Source organism: Bipolaris maydis (genome assembly GCF_028858645.1).
Source record: "Bipolaris maydis strain C4 unplaced genomic scaffold PSV08scaffold_6, whole genome shotgun sequence".
Classification (NCBI taxonomy): domain Eukaryota; kingdom Fungi; phylum Ascomycota; class Dothideomycetes; order Pleosporales; family Pleosporaceae; genus Bipolaris; species Bipolaris maydis.
Genome location: NW_027093862.1, coordinates 1,193,621 through 1,210,218, shown reverse-complemented (window position 1 = coordinate 1,210,218; position 16,598 = coordinate 1,193,621). Strand labels below are relative to the sequence as shown.

Genomic DNA, 16,598 nt, shown 5'->3' with positions numbered 1-16,598 from the left:
CCATGTTTGGCCAAATGTTTTGGGCCCTTATTCCGAGTTCTTTCTCCCTCCTCCTTTCACTTTAAACCACAAAGCCATGTCGTGACACTCGACGCCGCTTCACACTCCTTTTACTTCTTCAACTTCTTTTGCTAGCCGGCGACACTTCAGCGCCGCTGCTATTATAATACTTCTTCCGCCACCATGCCCCGTCTCGTGCGCCGCGCGCCGCTCGCCGAACGCATCAAAGCATACACCGACCCTTCCGACTGGCTCATCTGGATCTCGGAAGAACTCAACAGTTCTGACTGGGAAGACTTTGCGTCGTCGTACTCCCTCTATATCGGCTTTGGCGCGAATCTACTTTTTGTCCTCGCGCAGGCAAACAACGGCGCATCCGCCGCCTCAGATGATGATGGTGTCTTCAACGAGGTCGAAGGTCCCGGATGGCTCAAATCAACACTGAGTTTGTTAGTCATGATTTTGGGTGGAATAAGCTTCGTAAACGCATGGCTCGTTTGGGGAAAGAGGCGGTACTACCGCCTGTTTGAACAAAAGGTGGACGTGGCGCCGCGGACACCCAGCGCGAAGCGCGTTCGTGTCGACTCATCTCCTGCTGCTGCGAGTCCAATGCAGTTCGTGAGAAACCTGGTACAAAACAATGCTGCAGACAGGGCGCATCCTATAGAGGGCCGAGACGTTTGGGAGGTCGCAGTTTGGGACCCCAACCCGCTGTGCCTTAAACTGTTTTGCCTCTTTAGCCCTCTTCATGTGGTGCTTTATTATTTCAACCTTCCTGTTGGCCCCTTGGATCCGAGCCCGAGTGTGAGGGTCACAACGACTATTCTGATTGGAGCGGTGCTGTCGCTACAGCTGTGGTGGCTGCAAAGCTCCTTTTCCCAACAGATCAAGGACAACGCTCTGATCAGTCGCCAAGTGCTTCACGAGTATGACAGCAAGTTTGTGCACCCATCGTTGCAGAAGCCATGTAGGGACGTGGGCGTTCAGACCATTTCAAAGAATCGGAATCAGGATTCAAGCGTCGGTGTCAAGGGCAGCAGTGATGACCTAGCGAGCGAAATTGTTACCTACACACCCAAGACTGTCATCAATCGCACTTTTCGCACAAATCCGAACGCCAGCTACGCCTCACAGTACGATCCCGATAACGCTCGTTCCACCTCTAACACACCTTCACTCCGCCGACGAGACAGCAACCCGCCATACGCAACCACATCTACAGGAACTGACGCCGATATCTTTTCTCCCATCCGTTCCTCGCAACCACCAAACCCCTTCCGCCAAGCCCCCACCATATCCCGAACCAGCATTGACACCAAAGTCAACGACGGAGGATATCTCGGGATCAACACACATGCTGCATCTCCGCTAAGGAAATCCACTAGCGCGGCTTTCGGGAGGGATGGTGAGCGGAGCGCGAATCGAGGAAGGGATAGTCTTGGCGGTGCATTTGAGCGGAGAGCTAGCCCAAGTAAGAAGGACGTTAGTCCGTTGAAACGTATCAGTTTAGGTAATGCAGAGAGGGAACGTAGTGAGCGATCGCTAGGTCAGACGGATAGACTTGGTAGGAGTACTGGATTTGGTGGATTGAACTTAGGAAAGCGAGAAGGTGGGCGCTATTAACGTTTTGAAATGGAAATTCATATTTACGGAATTCTTTTTATTTTATTTTTGATCAACTGGCAAGATCTGGTATGCCGATAAGTCTGTATCTGTGACATTTTCAGGTGTTTGCTATATTTTTTGGCTCAAATGGAACCTGTGTGTCCGTGTTGCCGCAATAACTTCATTAAATGTCGCCATGTCGGCACTTCTAGGGTATACCTCTCACTCATTATTCGGCATCGTCGCATCCTCCCCTCAAATAACACTATCAACATTCCCCTCTGTTAATAAATCCCTCATCAGGATCTCTATACATGCATCTACGCATAGATGCATAGTCACACCACCCTACCCTACTCTACCCCTCCTGTCAAACCGATCCGATCCGATCACATGTTGCAAATGCCAAAGGCGGACAATCAGAGAGGGAAACGAAAAGGGCTGGCATGATTGGCCAAACGGCTCGTTTAACGCTTAGCGAAAGCACAGGCATTTGGTGTGGGGGGGAGGGGGTATGGGGTGGAGAAGACCCTGGTTTGCATTTATCGAGTTTAAATGAAGGGCTGCGATAAGAAAGAGTGGCGAGATCGAGATTGATGGGGGTTTGATGACGACTTGGAAAACCTTGAGAAGGAAGAGAGATAGGAAGCTGTTTCTAATGGGGGGTTTTCTTTGTATTGGATTGTTGTTCTTTGTGAGGGTGAGGGAGGGAGAGGGGGCAAACTCAGTGTAATGCCTAAGCTAGTCTTAGTACGATATACTAAGTTGGCTTAGTAGCCAAATCGGAACACTACCAAAAAGGCGTTTTGGTGGGGCACCCAAAAACATCACTTGATAATCAAGTATGCAGAGAGAGAGAGAGAGAGAGCGAAACAAAAATTTTTTTTTCCAACACACAATGCGATTTCGTAGCTACATAAAGGAAAAAAATAAGGCACAGACAAAAATAATTGTGGGAGGCTAGACGTATTTACAAGATGCCGTCACCGAAATTAAGGAGGGAGAAGAGGTAAAGTAAAAAAAAAAAAAAGCAAAGTCCATCATCCCCGTTTCCCTCCCCCTTCAGGGCCTCCCCCATACCATACTCATGAAAGGCGTTGCTCTTTTCATATCCAAAGTCAAATGTTTCCAAATCATATCCAACTCGCTTTCATGTGTACGCTTAAGCGTTCTGGTCGATGAAGCTGCGGAGGGAGCCGACGCGGGAGTAGACACCGGGAAGGTTAGGGCGAGCACAGCCAGAACCCCAGGAGACAATACCGACGAGGGTCTTGCTGGCATCGACGAGAGGGCCGCCAGAGTCACCCTGGCAAGAGTCGCGGCCACCAGCAGCGACACCGGCGCAAACCATGTTGGTGGTGACGGTGAGGCCAACAGCGTTGTAGTTGGACACGCAAGTGCTGCGGGCAACAACGGGGACGCTGACCTTAAGGAGGGAGGTCGAGGCGCCGCCACCCTCACGGGTAGCTCCCCATCCAGCAACGGAGACGGTGGATCCGCTGGCGGGGTCAGAGCCAGAAGCGGCGAGGGAAGCAAAGCCAATGTTGCCACCGGCGGTGACAGTGCTGGAGAGCTTCCAGACGGCAACGTCGTTGTTGGAGGTGCTTGCTTGGTAGCTGGGGTGGATGACGATGCGGGAGACGCGGACGACAGTGCCACCGGAGGTGGAGCTCTGTTTCGAACTTGTGTTAGTCTCTCTTTCTTTTTCCCAGTCGATAGAGTACTAAATCAGATGAATGAACTTACCAAAGAGCCAACACGGACAGCGGTGTTGGAGACGGAACCAATGACGCTGCTGACGGAGCAGTGGGCAGCGGTGACAACGGTGTTGCCGTTGATGAGGGTACCACCGCAGACGTGGCGGCCACCGACCTGGAGAGAGACGATGAAGGGGTACTCGCCGGCAGCAGCGGTGGTTCCACCAACAATGTTCTCCTCAGGAACGTCGTCCCACTGGGGAGTAGGAGCGGAGAGGACGAGCGCAGGAAGCGCAGCAGCGAGCATAGACTGGAAACGCATGGTGAATGATGGGCTTTGCAAAGGCAGCGACTGTTGGAGAGAAGCGATGGAATGGTTTGAAGAGACAAGCGACTGGATGAGCTGGCTGATGATGATTACAGAGGGCAGATTGCTGGATACTTATAGAGCACGTCGTCGTCGGTCATCGACACTCCAATGGTTGTGTAGATGCTAGAAGGCCGACCTTGTCATGGCGTGCTTTAGGGAATACCAAGACTGATCTACTGGGAGTATGATTTGTCCTTCCAGTTTGGGACCTATTATGGCTTGGCAAAGTCTTAACCTGTAGTCCGCCGTGTGCCTTAGATCAAGCAGTGGGGACCAATTACCCCGAGCCTAGCAGGTGCCTTATCTACGCGCGGTTTTAAGCTTTTCCCAATGGATTCCATGCGTCGATGCCAAAAGAGGCAGCTGATCCAGCGGTTGCTCCCGAATGCTAGGATCACGGGCGTGTTGTGCGTCACAGTTGCAGCCTGCACGCTGTGCGTCTCCGGGCGTCGTTGTTGCTTTTCTGCCACGGCTGGTAGAGCGCAGCTGCGTACAGTAGTATACATGGTGATAGGGCAAGTCTAACACCTGCAATTGCAGCTTGTCAGCTGGTTGTAATTACAGCTTCCGGATAGCGGTAGCGCTCCAATGCTACGCTGTGCCCGAGAGAGCAGGAGATGGGGATTTTGCATTGCCTGCCAAGGCAGTACACAGTTCGTATCCCCATTTCAACATCCCGACACAGTAAGGCACTGTCTAGGCGATCTCCAACGGGGGTTTGTGGGCGCATTTAGTCGCTGCTGCAATATTATCTTGCTGTGCAACAGGCTGAATTGTGCTGGGGACGTCTAGTTTACGCCTGCTGCAACGCGACGATCTGCCACATCAGGCGCGGATACCGAAGAAAAAGCATTGACGGGGGTTCTGTGACACTTGGCCATGGACGAACCACGATGCAAGCTGTATATTGGCCGACATGGTGGGCAGGGGACACCAGTGGCCTACGGGCTTTGTATGCCCCAAGTCAAAAGCAAGGCAGAAAGGACCTGCCACATGGGATTCGCTCGCAGGGCCCGCTGGCGAGCAGCGTAGGGCTTGGCGGTTGCCGGATACAGATGGCCGTTGTTCGGAGGCGCACAAGATTGCAGGGCTGATTGGGAGAGATGGCGAGGTTGAGGTGGTCGGATGGAGGCCAGGAGAGGCAGGAGGCGTGGTAGGACTGTGGCACGCAGAGTAGAGGGCGGAGCCTCGCGGCTTGGCAGTGGGTGCGTGAGCCGGGGATACACCCCAAACACAGCACTGATCATCGCAACAGCGCTTACTACCCCCGTGCCCCCCATTGCTCGAATACCACAAGTAGTATGATGATCAAGCATCTACTACAACGCCCGTGTATGTGCGTGCATTCGTAGAACAATCTCTCCCGCAAAACACATTGCCCTGACAGCGCCGAGGCCCGGCAGCCGGCAGGCGGTACGACGTTTTACTTACGCCGCTCGATAACGTCACTGCACATCAGCTGGCTGCCTGTTGCTTTTTGGCTCTGGCATCGTGTCTCGTCACTTGCATTGGCTTGTCTGGGGAACATAACCGTCGCATGCACGTGTCAGCGCTGTCTTCAGCCGCATCCAGCATTTGTCCGTACCTGCGCTGTTCCATCGTCTCGCCCTCCTATAGAACAGCAGTAGCAGACGAGCTTGTTGCATGAGGTCGCCCCCCGCCATCCCACCATCCACTGCTAGTAAACACCACCCCACTCCAGCTCCTCCAGCGCAACTCCCACGAATGCCCTCCGAAGCAAAGCAACGCCGCACGTTAATTTGGCTCGTCGGACTACTCTTCCTGATTCTGATCTCGCTGCATCTTTACGCTGCAAAAGCAATGGACTCGCTCCCCGCCCCCTTCGCCATCGAAATCGACGGCAGCCCCATCTCCAAGCCCGCCTCGGACTCCCAAGACCAGACCCATGCATCCACTGGTGCGGAGCCTGCCGTCTTCGAGCTCAAGAACAAGCGTCTTCAGTGCGACGGCCATGTCCTTGCCCGAGCTTTGGCCGAAGATCGCAGCTTCGCCCCAAAGAAAGTATGGTGGTTCAAAGCCAACACGGCCAAGCCGATACACGATGTCGTTGCCAACAAAGACGGTGACTCGTACCAGCTCCAGTTTTCAGGTATGCATATTTTGCTGTGGCGGTGCAGAATATCGTCCCTGTCTCCCAAGTTCCGGCTAACAATAAGCAGGCGCTGGCTTGATGGCCGAAAGTGGAAATGTTTATGCGGACATCATGGGCGGTGAGTCGTGTGCCTTTCAATACATCTGAAACCAGGTACTGACTCCTTCAACAGTCAACGGCGCCAAAGTGGTCCTCAAGATGCAGTCTTGACCTTTGTTCCTTCCTGCCCGCTACCAGGGCTTCCTCATGTTTTTTTTTGCAATGTCACGTGGTGCTTTGTAGAGTGCCTGTGCTTGAACAAGTACATACGCATGTAGTACCTTCTGTGAATACCATAGTACGGTACAAGTGACGTACTTCTCGTTGCGCGTACCACCAAATAATTCTTCGAGAAAAAGAAAATAGCACAATTGATACTAGTTCCTTTGTGTTTCTTTTGTATGTTTCAGTTTGTTGTTCATGTACACGCGCACGTGAACCCTTTCTTCATATTGTAGATGGATCGATCGGAAAATCGATACTCCGCCAATGAGATCGCAATCGGTCTCTTGAAACAAAAATTACTAAAAAAAAAGTGTTCGGCCAAATGGGGCACAAGATTGGTTTTCCGCGAATGACGCACAATAGGTAATGCCAAGCTCAATCCTGTAACATTGTACTGTCAATACCGTAAGTTTTGATGTTGTTGTTTTTTTTTTACTTTCTCCTCGTAATTATGACCCCTGCCCCCGGTGGAGACATGCCCAACTGCACCTTCCTTTTGCATGTGAAATTTTACAACGGAATAAAGTATGAAATACAGTGACACCTGAGTTTAGTGTGTTTAGTATGACGCATGTCACTATGCTCGTACCTACATATGATTATTTTTGCGAGCCCTATACAATCAGCAGATAGTAACCATGTCGAGTCCAAGTCTAGACTCATGAGTAATCGGTACCAAATCGTATGGCCCATTTTAACTCCTCTAATCCCAAACTTTCTCTATATGTCGTGGCATGGTCATCATTATGCCCCCAAGTCCCCTTCATCCAATCAGGCACCTGGCTCTCTCTGAGGACAATCCGTACAATCTCCGTGCCCTGTATGTAGTTCACAATTTGTAGTCGCACTTGCGTAATGATGTGCTGCTTGATATATCGAACCCAAGTTACGTTGGGGTTGTAGATGAGTGTTGATATAGAGTTTCGGTCTTCTGCAGTGACTTTGGGATGTACTGAAATAAGATTGAACGTGTACATGGGAAAGCGCAGGTGAAATTTGATCACTGGGAGTATGTCCACATCGGCCAGTGAGTCTATGTTCAGCCAAATCCTCAAACTACCCCCGGGGTGGTAATAGCGTGCAACGCGTTGTCTGATTTGATCGCTTGCCTGGTTTGCCCGGAGCGGAGGGGGGAAAAACGCTTTGAAGTATCCACCTAGGGCAAACAAAGGGAAGCGGTGCGTCGATAACCAGAGCGGGCGGAACTCCTTTCTGATAAGTGTACAAGTTTGTGTCAGGCCGATGAATGGGAACGGTTTGTGAGGAGGTCGCCGGACTTCGTGATCGGGTCGTAGGCCCCTGCGCCGAGACGACATTGACTTTGGATATGTGTCTGGGAATGTCTGTGTACTTGTTTCTGCAACAACCTCGTATATACGATTCCGAATTTCTGAGTGCTGTCAGTATTTTCGAGATTGAATAAATCACGTGCTAATTACCCCCTGGCAAATCCAAGAATCTGAACATCTGGCTTGAATCCATAGCCTGCGCTTGCTCTAATATTTCTGTCTCTACTGTGACTTTCCCTGTACAATCTATGCTCGGAATATTGATTTTAGGGCGCTTATTTGGATACTTTTCTATGACCTCTTGTACAGAGCGTTTCTTATTTGCTGTTGCAGTTGATTTCTTGAACCCTTTGCGGGGCCTTGAACTCACAAATTAGTAACTACAATATGACACAGCTGATGAGATGCCCTGATTAGACTCACATTTCGATGACAAAGACAAAACGTTGTTGTAGAGAAGTGCGTGGAGGTGGACCAAAGGAGTGAGGTTGTATATGGGTGCGTCGGTTGAGTGCTAGCGTTGGAAGAAGGTGGAGATGAGGCCTAATTGAATCGTACCTATTGGTCAAGCATCATGTTTTAGTTGTGCGGCTCTCATTGGTTGGGCACCACAGAGTCTTGACAGCTTGAAAGCACCAAAACCACCACACTGTTCGAAAACAAGAGAACACGATGGGAGTCAATTTCCCTACTAACGATGTCGTTGTTCGGAGCTCACAACAGCTTATCATATACAATTTTGGACATGATGAGTTGTTCATACGAGCAAAGGCGCTAACTCGGGAAGATAATGCCTAATGAAGCCAGCAGACGCAAAACCATTGGATGGACAACAGTAAAACATTACTCCAGTAATCAAGTCTTGGTCAGGGGTTTGTTTTTTCAGATAACATTCATAGGCATTGGACGCTGTTGCTATTCGCTTCAAGTCACTGTAATATCCCCCGGCATCTTGACCAGCCAGTTCTCCCAAAATCTGAACCCATCAATTCCCTGCTCTCGACAGAGCGCACCCGCTTCTTCAGCCATTTCCAGCTCTTCTGTCGCGACGCCAACACTCCAACCAAATCTTTCAGCTGTCTCTTGCGCTGTTACGCCCCTGCCGAATGCCTGCCAATCCCATGTGACTTCCATGCTGTGAGGCTCTTGGTGGAGGGTCTTGAACCAAGCCAGAAGACTGGCAATGGTTTTCTCGTCAGTACGATCACGACCTTGTACAACTAGAAGACCGCTCTTGAATTGCCTTAGGCGCACTGGCAATTTCAACGTATCCCACATGCGTGCTGCCTTCTCAAAATCTGAGGGACTAACAAGCTCCACACCGCCCCTTGCACGATTAAAGACGGCCCAAAGATCCACAAGCGTCATGATTCCACCTTCTTTTCGCAGGATACCATGCGTGTCATCCGTAAGCCACTCGGCCAGATTTCTCGAAAGCTCCGACACATACAGTGACTCGGAACCTGACCCGGAACCAAGCATGTCCTTTGTCGTAACGAGACCTAGTGCAGATGCCGACTGGGATGCTAATGCGTTTGCTTCAGAGCTGCTATTTGTGCCCAAGTTGGCCTGTGATGCAAACTGTTCTGCAAGAGCAATAATCTCTTTTGCCGATGTCATTAGAGCCTCAAGGTCCTCAAAGGCGCTGCCTATCATGGCCTCGTTGTTCTGTCTCTGCTCTAGCCCGCGTCGTTCCAAGCCCGCAATACCAACAACTCGAGGCCGTTCAGATTCTATAGACGAAGCGTCGGATTGTATATTGTAGCCATCATCAGCTAAAACAGAGGCTATCCGTGGCTTAGGAATTGGCGGGGCACTTTGGAGGAGCCACTTGCGCTGTACCAGTGCATTCTTTAGGCGCTCATAAAATATAGGCCCCCCGCCAGCACGGAAAGATAGCTTAATGCATTCGATGGTGTCGGACTGCAATGGTGATGACAGTGTTGGGCCTGGAGATTGGGATCTGGTGGGCTCCTGAAGTATGTCGAAGCGCTTGTCTACGGCCGTTGTCAGGGATGCACCGCAAATCTCGCAATTGAGTAGAGAAGGGTGGTTCTGGTAGGTGCAGCGAGGACATGCCGATGACGATGTTGTAGAAGCCGAAGGAGGAGGAGGGGTTCCATTCTTCACATCTTTCGGGGGCGGGCCAGGGGCTGGTCGATTCGACATGGCCGCTATGGCTGCCTTGACGACATGTACAGTCGGCGGCTTTATTCCGCAAGCCAGACATGGCGGTATGGGTGTGCGAGATGCGAGAGCAGGGTCGAAGTTGGAAGGCACGGGGTTGGAGAAGGAGCATATCGGGCACACCCATGTTGCGCTCGCAGGAGGTGGAGGCGCGGGGCTGCTGTGCCGCGGCGGAGTAGAAGAGGACGAGGCGGATGGCGTGGGAGCCAAAGGAGAAGCTCGCGACAGCTGCTTCAAGGGCTTCGGGTAGAGAGTTACCTTGGGCGACGACTTGAGAAAGCCAGCCTGTGTTGTTGTTAGTCATGGTGGTGTCCGTGGATCAAGTCATGGCCAGCGTACATAGAACTCTGGTTTCTCGACATCTTTCAGGAAAATTGCGACGGAGTTCTTGCGCGGCTCATTGTGGTCGACATAGCAGACGCGGTGTGAGGTCAGATAGGACTGCCCGTTTTGATACTCGGGTATTTTGAACTTCCTGTTCACATGTTCAGCAGCAGCGGATGAGCGCAATGTGTGGATACGCGTACCCCTCGTAGAGCCCTACAGCGTCTTGGACAAAAAGCAGCGTCTCCTCCGGCAGGAGCGACGGGCGCAGTGCGGTGGTGAGGTCGAGCTGGTGCAGGAACATTCAGACCATTTGTAAGTGAGCGTATGCAAGATACGGCCATAGCACTCCCATCGGGCGTCGTTTGACCTAATGCCCATTCCCCCAGTCCGGCAAGTCGTCATATCCCCGACGCCAAGCCTATAGCGGTTAGCACTATCTCAGCAGCCGCCAAGCAACAGCACCGTGCAAATCATTGTCGTCGAGTCGTCGCCTCGCCCTCACCCTCATTCATCCACGCCCACCCCATTTCCACACCCACATACTACATCTCCGCCGTCGTGCACCCCATTGATTCATCTTCTCCAACTCCACTGTGCACATACTCACGCTGTAGCCTTGTTCTTCGTCGCCCCCGTTTCCCTTACTCCCCTGTTCCATGTCCCTGCCCTCTGCCACTGTTGCGTGGGCGCGACCGATGCAGTCACCCGCCTACAACACCGTCACCCCTCGAACCACACTCCAGCCTGCCGCTCCACCCGCGTCTGTTAGTGTTCATCCTCCTCTGGCGACTTGTGCCTCCGCTCACACACGCCTACAGTCTGCCATGGCTCCTGAGCAGCCTAAGAAGAAAGTCGAGTGGCCGCCTGCCGTACGCGAGTACGTCCGACGTGCTTTCGACCCCGCCAACGCGATCCCGGGCATCTCGCAAGCAGAGATGCAGGCGAGACTCAAGGAAACCATCGGCTACTTCGCCGAGCGCAACTCACATGACAATGTACATTGGCCTACCTTTCCCCTGCCGCAGGAGCTTCTCCTCGAGGAACGGAGGGCAGCAGCGCTTAACGCATCTGCCAATGGCTTCGCGAACGGCATGCAACCTACATACGTAAATGGCACTGTCGACCACACTAACCAGAACACACCCCTTTCCAAAAAGCGCAATGCTCACGACGCTGAAGAAGTACCAGCCGAACAAGCGCAAGCCAGCGTCCCGCCATGGCGCAAGACTAACCTAGCATCTCGAATGACCTATGCCGATGGACACAGCGAAAAGCGCCAAAAGAAGAACGCAGTTACGGACGTCGCAAGTAAGTTAGACCAGACGGAGCTTGACAAGCGACGACAACGCTTTCAGCTCGGCAACAACGGTTCGAAATCGACGTCACCCTGGGGCTCATCACGCAAAGACGAAGATGAGATGCCCACTGGACCTGTAGTTGGAACCAACGAGAACCTTGAGAAGAGCTATTTCCGTCTGACTGCACCGCCGAAAGCTGAAACGGTACGCCCCCTGCATGTGCTCAAGAAGACGTTGGCCATGCTTGTGGAAAAATGGAAAGCAGAAAAGAATTACAATTACATTTGTAACCAGTTCAAGTCACTGCGCCAAGATCTGACTGTTCAACATATCAAGAATGCCTTTACGGTCAAGGTGTACGAGATCCATGCGCGGATCTCATTAGAAAAGGGGGACTTGGGTGAGTATAACCAGTGCCAGACGCAGCTCAAGGCACTGTATGCGCAGAACCTGGGGGGCAACCCAGCTGAGTTCAAGGCGTACCGTATTCTCTATTTTGTGTATACGTGCAATAAGACCGACATGAACGACATGTTGGCAGAATTAACCCTTGCAGACAAAGCACATCCATGGATCAAGCATGCACTTGACGTGCGATCATCACTTGCCCTTGGCAACTACCACAAGTTCTTTCGACTTTACCTCGAAGCCCAGAACATGGGCGCTTACCTGATGGACATGTTTGTCGAGCGTGAGCGCCTCAATGCTCTAGCTAACATTTCTCGCGGGTAAGCTTGATTGTTGTGCTTCAGGTTTTGCATGGTGGTTTATTGACAGGGTGCACAGATACGTAAATGTTTCTCTTCGTTTCCTGACTGATGAGCTTGGTTTCGACAATGATGCATCTTGCCGTGAATTTCTCGAAACGCACGGTGCGCAGAACACTATTGAAGACAAGGGCGATGGCCAGTACCGGGTCAGGATCCGCGAGGTGGCATCGCAAATCGAGAGCCTCCGTGCCGCCGCATTCAGCAAAGTAGACATCAAAGGACAAATATGAGCCGACTGGAGCGCAAGCGGTGCTTGCCGTCGTCAGCTGCACCCTTTAGATTACGAAATTCCCCCCCGATTGCTCTATATCCGTTACTACTACTAATTTGTATACTTATGGTTGTTTGCTTGATGCCTGGCGCCACGTGTGTCGTGGGGATTGCAGTGGCGGTAGCAAAGGCGGCGCCTGAAGGGGCGAGATTGGATGTTATTTGGGGGTGGGTGGTGGCTATCTATGTGTAGTGGGGATGCGGGAGACGGGTTCCATGCGCTAGATGCAAGGAAGTTTCTAGATGCTTTCTTTCTGTTACGGCCAAAGTTTCAGACGGGCTCCTGACTAGCCATGTTTTCTTAGTTGGGAAAACGGGATACGTCATTCGCGCCAATGGAAAACGCGGAATGGGGAATAAGATTGCGGGAAGAGAGGAGAAGGAGGGGACGAGGGTGTTGGTGACTGCAGGCCTGCTCGAAGCGTTTGTCTCAGCGGCATCCGGGTGGGTGCGGCAGGTGGCAGTGGGGTGGAGGCCGACGGGATGATCGAGGGCAGCTTCGGACTGTACCGGTGATCGACAGCCACTGCATCGGGATTGCAGACACAGGCACAGGCAGGGCTGCGAGCATTTGAGTTTGCTGTGGCTAGGAGAGCTCTTCTGTGGGACGAGAAGTTGCAGGCGCTGGGGCGTGGCCAATGAGGGGGCTCGAGGCATGTTTGGGCCTTTGATTCGGCCAGGCACAGGTGTCGAATGGCTGACGCTAGCTGCAGGCTCTTGTTGCAAAAGGGCAGACGGGGGGAGGGGGAGTGTTTGGTAGACAGCAGGCAGCAATGCATTGGTTGACGACGAGCGTGTGTGGCATGCGAGCACAAGGGTGGTGTGGTGATGCTGTAGGGCTCTGTGGGGACGTTGATCAAAAGCACCGAGTGTGGGTGTGGGTTCGCATGGGCACAATGACATGTTCATGCAACGCCGCAAGAAGAAGCAAGGGAGGCTGGCCATGGCCGGCGCGCCGGGGCAATGATTGGGCGTCTTGGGGACCTGCAGCCCGACGGTTGGCAGACAGCATGGCGTAGGCCCTGGACTCGCCTGGCGCCGTAGCCAGCCGTAGCCAGCCCATACACAGCCATCCTACACGGCCACGCCCGGTCACATGGCGTGCTGGCCTGCTGCCGCCCTGGCTCCGTGTCGTCAGTGGCCACAGCAGCGCAAATATACTAACACAGCTACTACGTATGTATGTACGTGCGTACAGACAGGGCCCGTCCCATCCATCCATCCATCCAGTCCAGTCCACATGGACGAGCAGGAAAAAAAGAGGGCAACCCTCGAGGCCCAGAGAGCCGCCTGCCAAGTCTCAGGTGGTGCAGGGCTGGGATCCCTTCGCCGTGAAAGCACCCACTCATTCCCTACCCTTTTGGCTACCCGCGCATCTTCTTGTCTGTACCTGGCGACAATCACCGTGCGCCTGCCCCAGAGGTTTTCCCTTTGCTCGTCGTCTTTTGCTCGTCGTCACCCTCCCGGACTGCGCGACTCGGCCTGTCCTTCACCCGCTGCACACTCGCCCCCGCACACGCCGCATCCCCGGTCGACAGTCATACACTCGTAGCCAGCCAGTCGGAGCCCTAAAGTTCCTGACACCTCCTGACTGCTCCTCACAGCACAACGCTCCCGCGTCTTCTGCGCATCCTCTCCTCCTCGTCCGCACCCCAAGATGAAGGTCAGTTGCTCCGTCTTTTTTGCTTTTGCCGCCACCACAGGTCCCCGCGCCTGCACCGCCTGCACCGCCTGCACCGGCGCCTGCACCGGCGCTGGGGGCATTGGCCGAGTCAAGGCGCGCATACATGCTAACGGTATTCTCTAGTTCCGCAGGAGTGTAAAGAGCGAAAAGGACACCCGCCCGCACCACATTTCGATTCCACCAAAGGATGCCATAGCCATTGTGCCCCCCAAGAAGGTACGTACCATCAAGCACATGCACTCGCGCCGCCAGACGTGACTGCCCATTGCCTCGACACTCACTCGCTGTTGCCTGTGCGGCTGCCATGCCATGACCGAGGCCAACCCGGCCCTCTTGCTTGGGCTGCACTGGTTGCGCGCGCAGGAGCATCAACAACCAGCCCTGCGCCCAAGACGTCCAAGCCGCTCGACGTTCGCCATTGCTCCAGGCGCTTTGTCCTGGTACCCGCTTCCCGATAGGGCAGATGAGCGCGAAGCTAACGGCGATCTCATTTCAGGTCATAAAAGCCCTCTACGATTACACGCCCACAGATACCAGCCCAAACTCTGTCTACCTTGCATTTTCCCAGGGTGACTTTCTGCACGTTGTCGGGCGTGAGGACGACAGCGACTGGTACGAAGCCTGCAACCCGCTGCACGGCACCCGTGGCCTCGTTCCCGTCTCATACTTTGAGGGCGTTGGCAAGACAGTGCGCGACAGTGCTGGCGCCCCCCCAGTGCCTCGCGCCACAACACAACAACCGCACGATTCCGGCTACCAAGAGCGCATCACAAGCCCGCAACCCTCTACCCAGGACATTATGACGCAGCAAATGCGCATGTCGCGCTCGGGAAAGACAGGCGCCATGGTCTATGGCGTCGTTATCTACGACTTCCACGCAGAGCGGCCCGACGAGCTCGAGGCCAAGGAGGGCGAGGCCATCATCGTCATCGCCCAGTCCAACCCTGAGTGGTTTGTCGCAAAACCTATCACCCGACTCGGCGGCCCCGGCCTGATACCCGTCTCTTTTATCGAGATCCGCGACATGACTACTGGGCAAGTAGTCACCGACACGCAGGCCGCCGTGACTGCTGCTGGTGTGCCCAAGGTCGAGGAGTGGAAGAAAATGGCTGCAGACTACAAGAACGGTAGCATTCCTCTCGGCAAGCTCGAAACAAACTCGGGCCAGTCGCTGCAACAAGGCATGGAGCGTTTGAGCGTACGCAGCCAAAATGGTGGCCACCAAAAGACCGGTTCGGTAGGTGGTGTGCACTCACCTCACGCACACGATACTGACCCTGTGCAGATCTCCCACTCGCGCAACGGCTCCATGGTGCAGACTCGAAATCCGCACCGCACATCCGACAACCTGCTCGCACCCATCAAGGCTTGTGTGCCGCGTTACTGCTTTGCTGACGATATCTTCTGGTTCATCATTGAGTGCCAGATGGAGGACGGCCGTCACTGGGAGTTGCAACGTTTGTACCAGGATTTCTACGACCTTCAGATACAGCTTATTGCCTCTTACCCCGTCGAGGCCGGTACAAGTGGCTCGGGAGAACGAACATTGCCATTCATGCCAGGCCCGGTAACCTACGTCACCGATAACATTTCCAACGGGCGCCGTGCCAACCTCGACGAGTACATCAAGAACCTGCTCAAGCTGGGCCCGCACATTACCCAGGGACACCTTGTCAAGGGTTTCTTTGCCCCACGACAAGGCGACTACGAAATCGACCCCGATGTTGTCGCTGCTGAAGAATACCGTTTGTCTCAACAGTCACACCAATCATCAACCCCCTCACATGGAGGAGCCAGCAGACAATCATCTGCCGACCAACTCCAAGCCACAACCCCGGTGACTCCTTTCTCGACTGGCTCAACCTATGCCTCGCACCAACGTGGTCCATCGACCGCCTCGCAAGCATACACAACAAACCTTAATCCACCGCCTATGAACCACTCACATTCGTCTGTCTCGACCGCCACCGGCACCGGTACATCGGCGCTCAAGATCAAAGTATGGTTCGAGGAAGACAACTGTGTCGTCATTCGCATGCCCATATCACTCAAGTTTGTGGACCTTTACAATAAGCTTGTTGAGAGGAGGAAGCTGGAGCGACCTGGCGAGGAAGAGGAGGAGCTGATTGTCGAGTACAAGGACGAGCAAGAAAATTACTTTTACCCGATTGAGAATGACGAGGACCTGCAGATTGCAGTGGAGCGTAATCCCAAGCTAACACTCAGTGTTACAACGAGGCGGTAATGGCGGAGTAAATGGTAAGACTTAGCATTTCTACTTCTTCTTCTTCTTCTTCTTCTTCTTCTTCTAATTCCCCAAGTTTTATTTCCTTTCGTGTATGGTAGCCCGTGCCATTTTGCAGTGGCTACCTTGGTCCGGCTACCTTGATCCCTGTCTTTTCCTTTGTTTTTTTCCTTTGTTCTTGTTACTTTCGGAGTTGCATAAGGGTCCATAGCTCGGGTGCGAACAGGTGTTTGCGGAGTCTGTGGGGCATTAAGTGCATGACGGCAAGCGGGTTCCTTTCTTTTCGGCCAGTCTTTTTGGTTTGATCTGCAACTATTTCATCGACACAGAGAGGAGGTGTTGAGGCTAGATTATATGAGGGTGGGCTTTGGATTGAGCAACATGTGGCGGATGAGCAATGATGGGGAGGCGAGGAATGATAAAAATGGTTTATCTATCCATTAGGTGTATTTGAAAAATTTCACTCCGCTCTAGTACTG

At 53.1% G+C, this 16,598-nt stretch overlaps 6 protein-coding genes across 6 annotated transcripts; 3 read left to right on the top strand and 3 right to left on the bottom strand.

Annotated features, from left to right (window-relative positions):
• The first annotated feature begins 68 nt into the window (after positions 1 to 68).
• Positions 69 to 1,701, top strand: PSV08DRAFT_222398 (uncharacterized protein). The gene has a single exon (XM_014226076.2). It carries the CDS (start codon positions 184 to 186, stop codon positions 1,621 to 1,623), a length of 1,440 nt encoding a protein of 479 aa, XP_014081551.1. The 5' UTR covers positions 69 to 183; the 3' UTR covers positions 1,624 to 1,701.
• A 936-nt stretch (positions 1,702 to 2,637) lies between these two features.
• Positions 2,638 to 3,630, bottom strand: PSV08DRAFT_361876 (trypsin-like cysteine/serine peptidase domain-containing protein). Its single transcript, XM_066093016.1, has 2 exons — positions 3,352 to 3,630; positions 2,638 to 3,277 (listed from the first exon to the last, which is right to left on the bottom strand). Exons 1-2 carry the CDS (start codon positions 3,622 to 3,624, stop codon positions 2,768 to 2,770), a joined length of 783 nt encoding a protein of 260 aa, XP_065949225.1. The 5' UTR covers positions 3,625 to 3,630; the 3' UTR covers positions 2,638 to 2,767.
• A 1,737-nt stretch (positions 3,631 to 5,367) lies between these two features.
• Positions 5,368 to 6,205, top strand: PSV08DRAFT_294460 (uncharacterized protein). Its single transcript, XM_014226074.2, has 3 exons — positions 5,368 to 5,782; positions 5,853 to 5,903; positions 5,958 to 6,205. The coding sequence occupies exons 1-3, from the start codon at positions 5,398 to 5,400 to the stop codon at positions 5,993 to 5,995; spliced, it is 474 nt and encodes a 157-aa protein (XP_014081549.2). The 5' UTR covers positions 5,368 to 5,397; the 3' UTR covers positions 5,996 to 6,205.
• Positions 6,206 to 6,708: 503 nt separating this feature from the next.
• Positions 6,709 to 7,531, bottom strand: PSV08DRAFT_361874 (uncharacterized protein; the record flags this gene model as incomplete). The annotated part of the gene is made up of 2 exons (XM_014226073.1): positions 6,709 to 7,439; positions 7,489 to 7,531. The coding sequence occupies 2 exons, from the start codon at positions 7,529 to 7,531 to the stop codon at positions 6,709 to 6,711; spliced, it is 774 nt and encodes a 257-aa protein (XP_014081548.1).
• A 663-nt stretch (positions 7,532 to 8,194) lies between these two features.
• On the bottom strand, positions 8,195 to 10,185 carry PSV08DRAFT_401533 (EAP30/Vps36 family-domain-containing protein). The gene is made up of 3 exons (XM_014226072.1): positions 10,053 to 10,185; positions 9,865 to 10,000; positions 8,195 to 9,810 (listed from the first exon to the last, which is right to left on the bottom strand). Exons 1-3 carry the CDS (start codon positions 10,151 to 10,153, stop codon positions 8,263 to 8,265), a joined length of 1,785 nt encoding a protein of 594 aa, XP_014081547.1. The 5' UTR covers positions 10,154 to 10,185; the 3' UTR covers positions 8,195 to 8,262.
• Positions 10,186 to 10,517: 332 nt separating this feature from the next.
• On the top strand, positions 10,518 to 16,596 carry PSV08DRAFT_409462 (SAC3-GANP multi-domain protein). The gene is made up of 6 exons (XM_066093827.1): positions 10,518 to 10,616; positions 10,671 to 11,830; positions 11,937 to 12,126; positions 13,998 to 14,090; positions 14,371 to 15,111; positions 15,160 to 16,596. The coding sequence occupies exons 1-6, from the start codon at positions 10,548 to 10,550 to the stop codon at positions 16,117 to 16,119; spliced, it is 3,213 nt and encodes a 1,070-aa protein (XP_065949224.1). The 5' UTR covers positions 10,518 to 10,547; the 3' UTR covers positions 16,120 to 16,596.
• Positions 16,597 to 16,598: the final 2 nt, after the last annotated feature.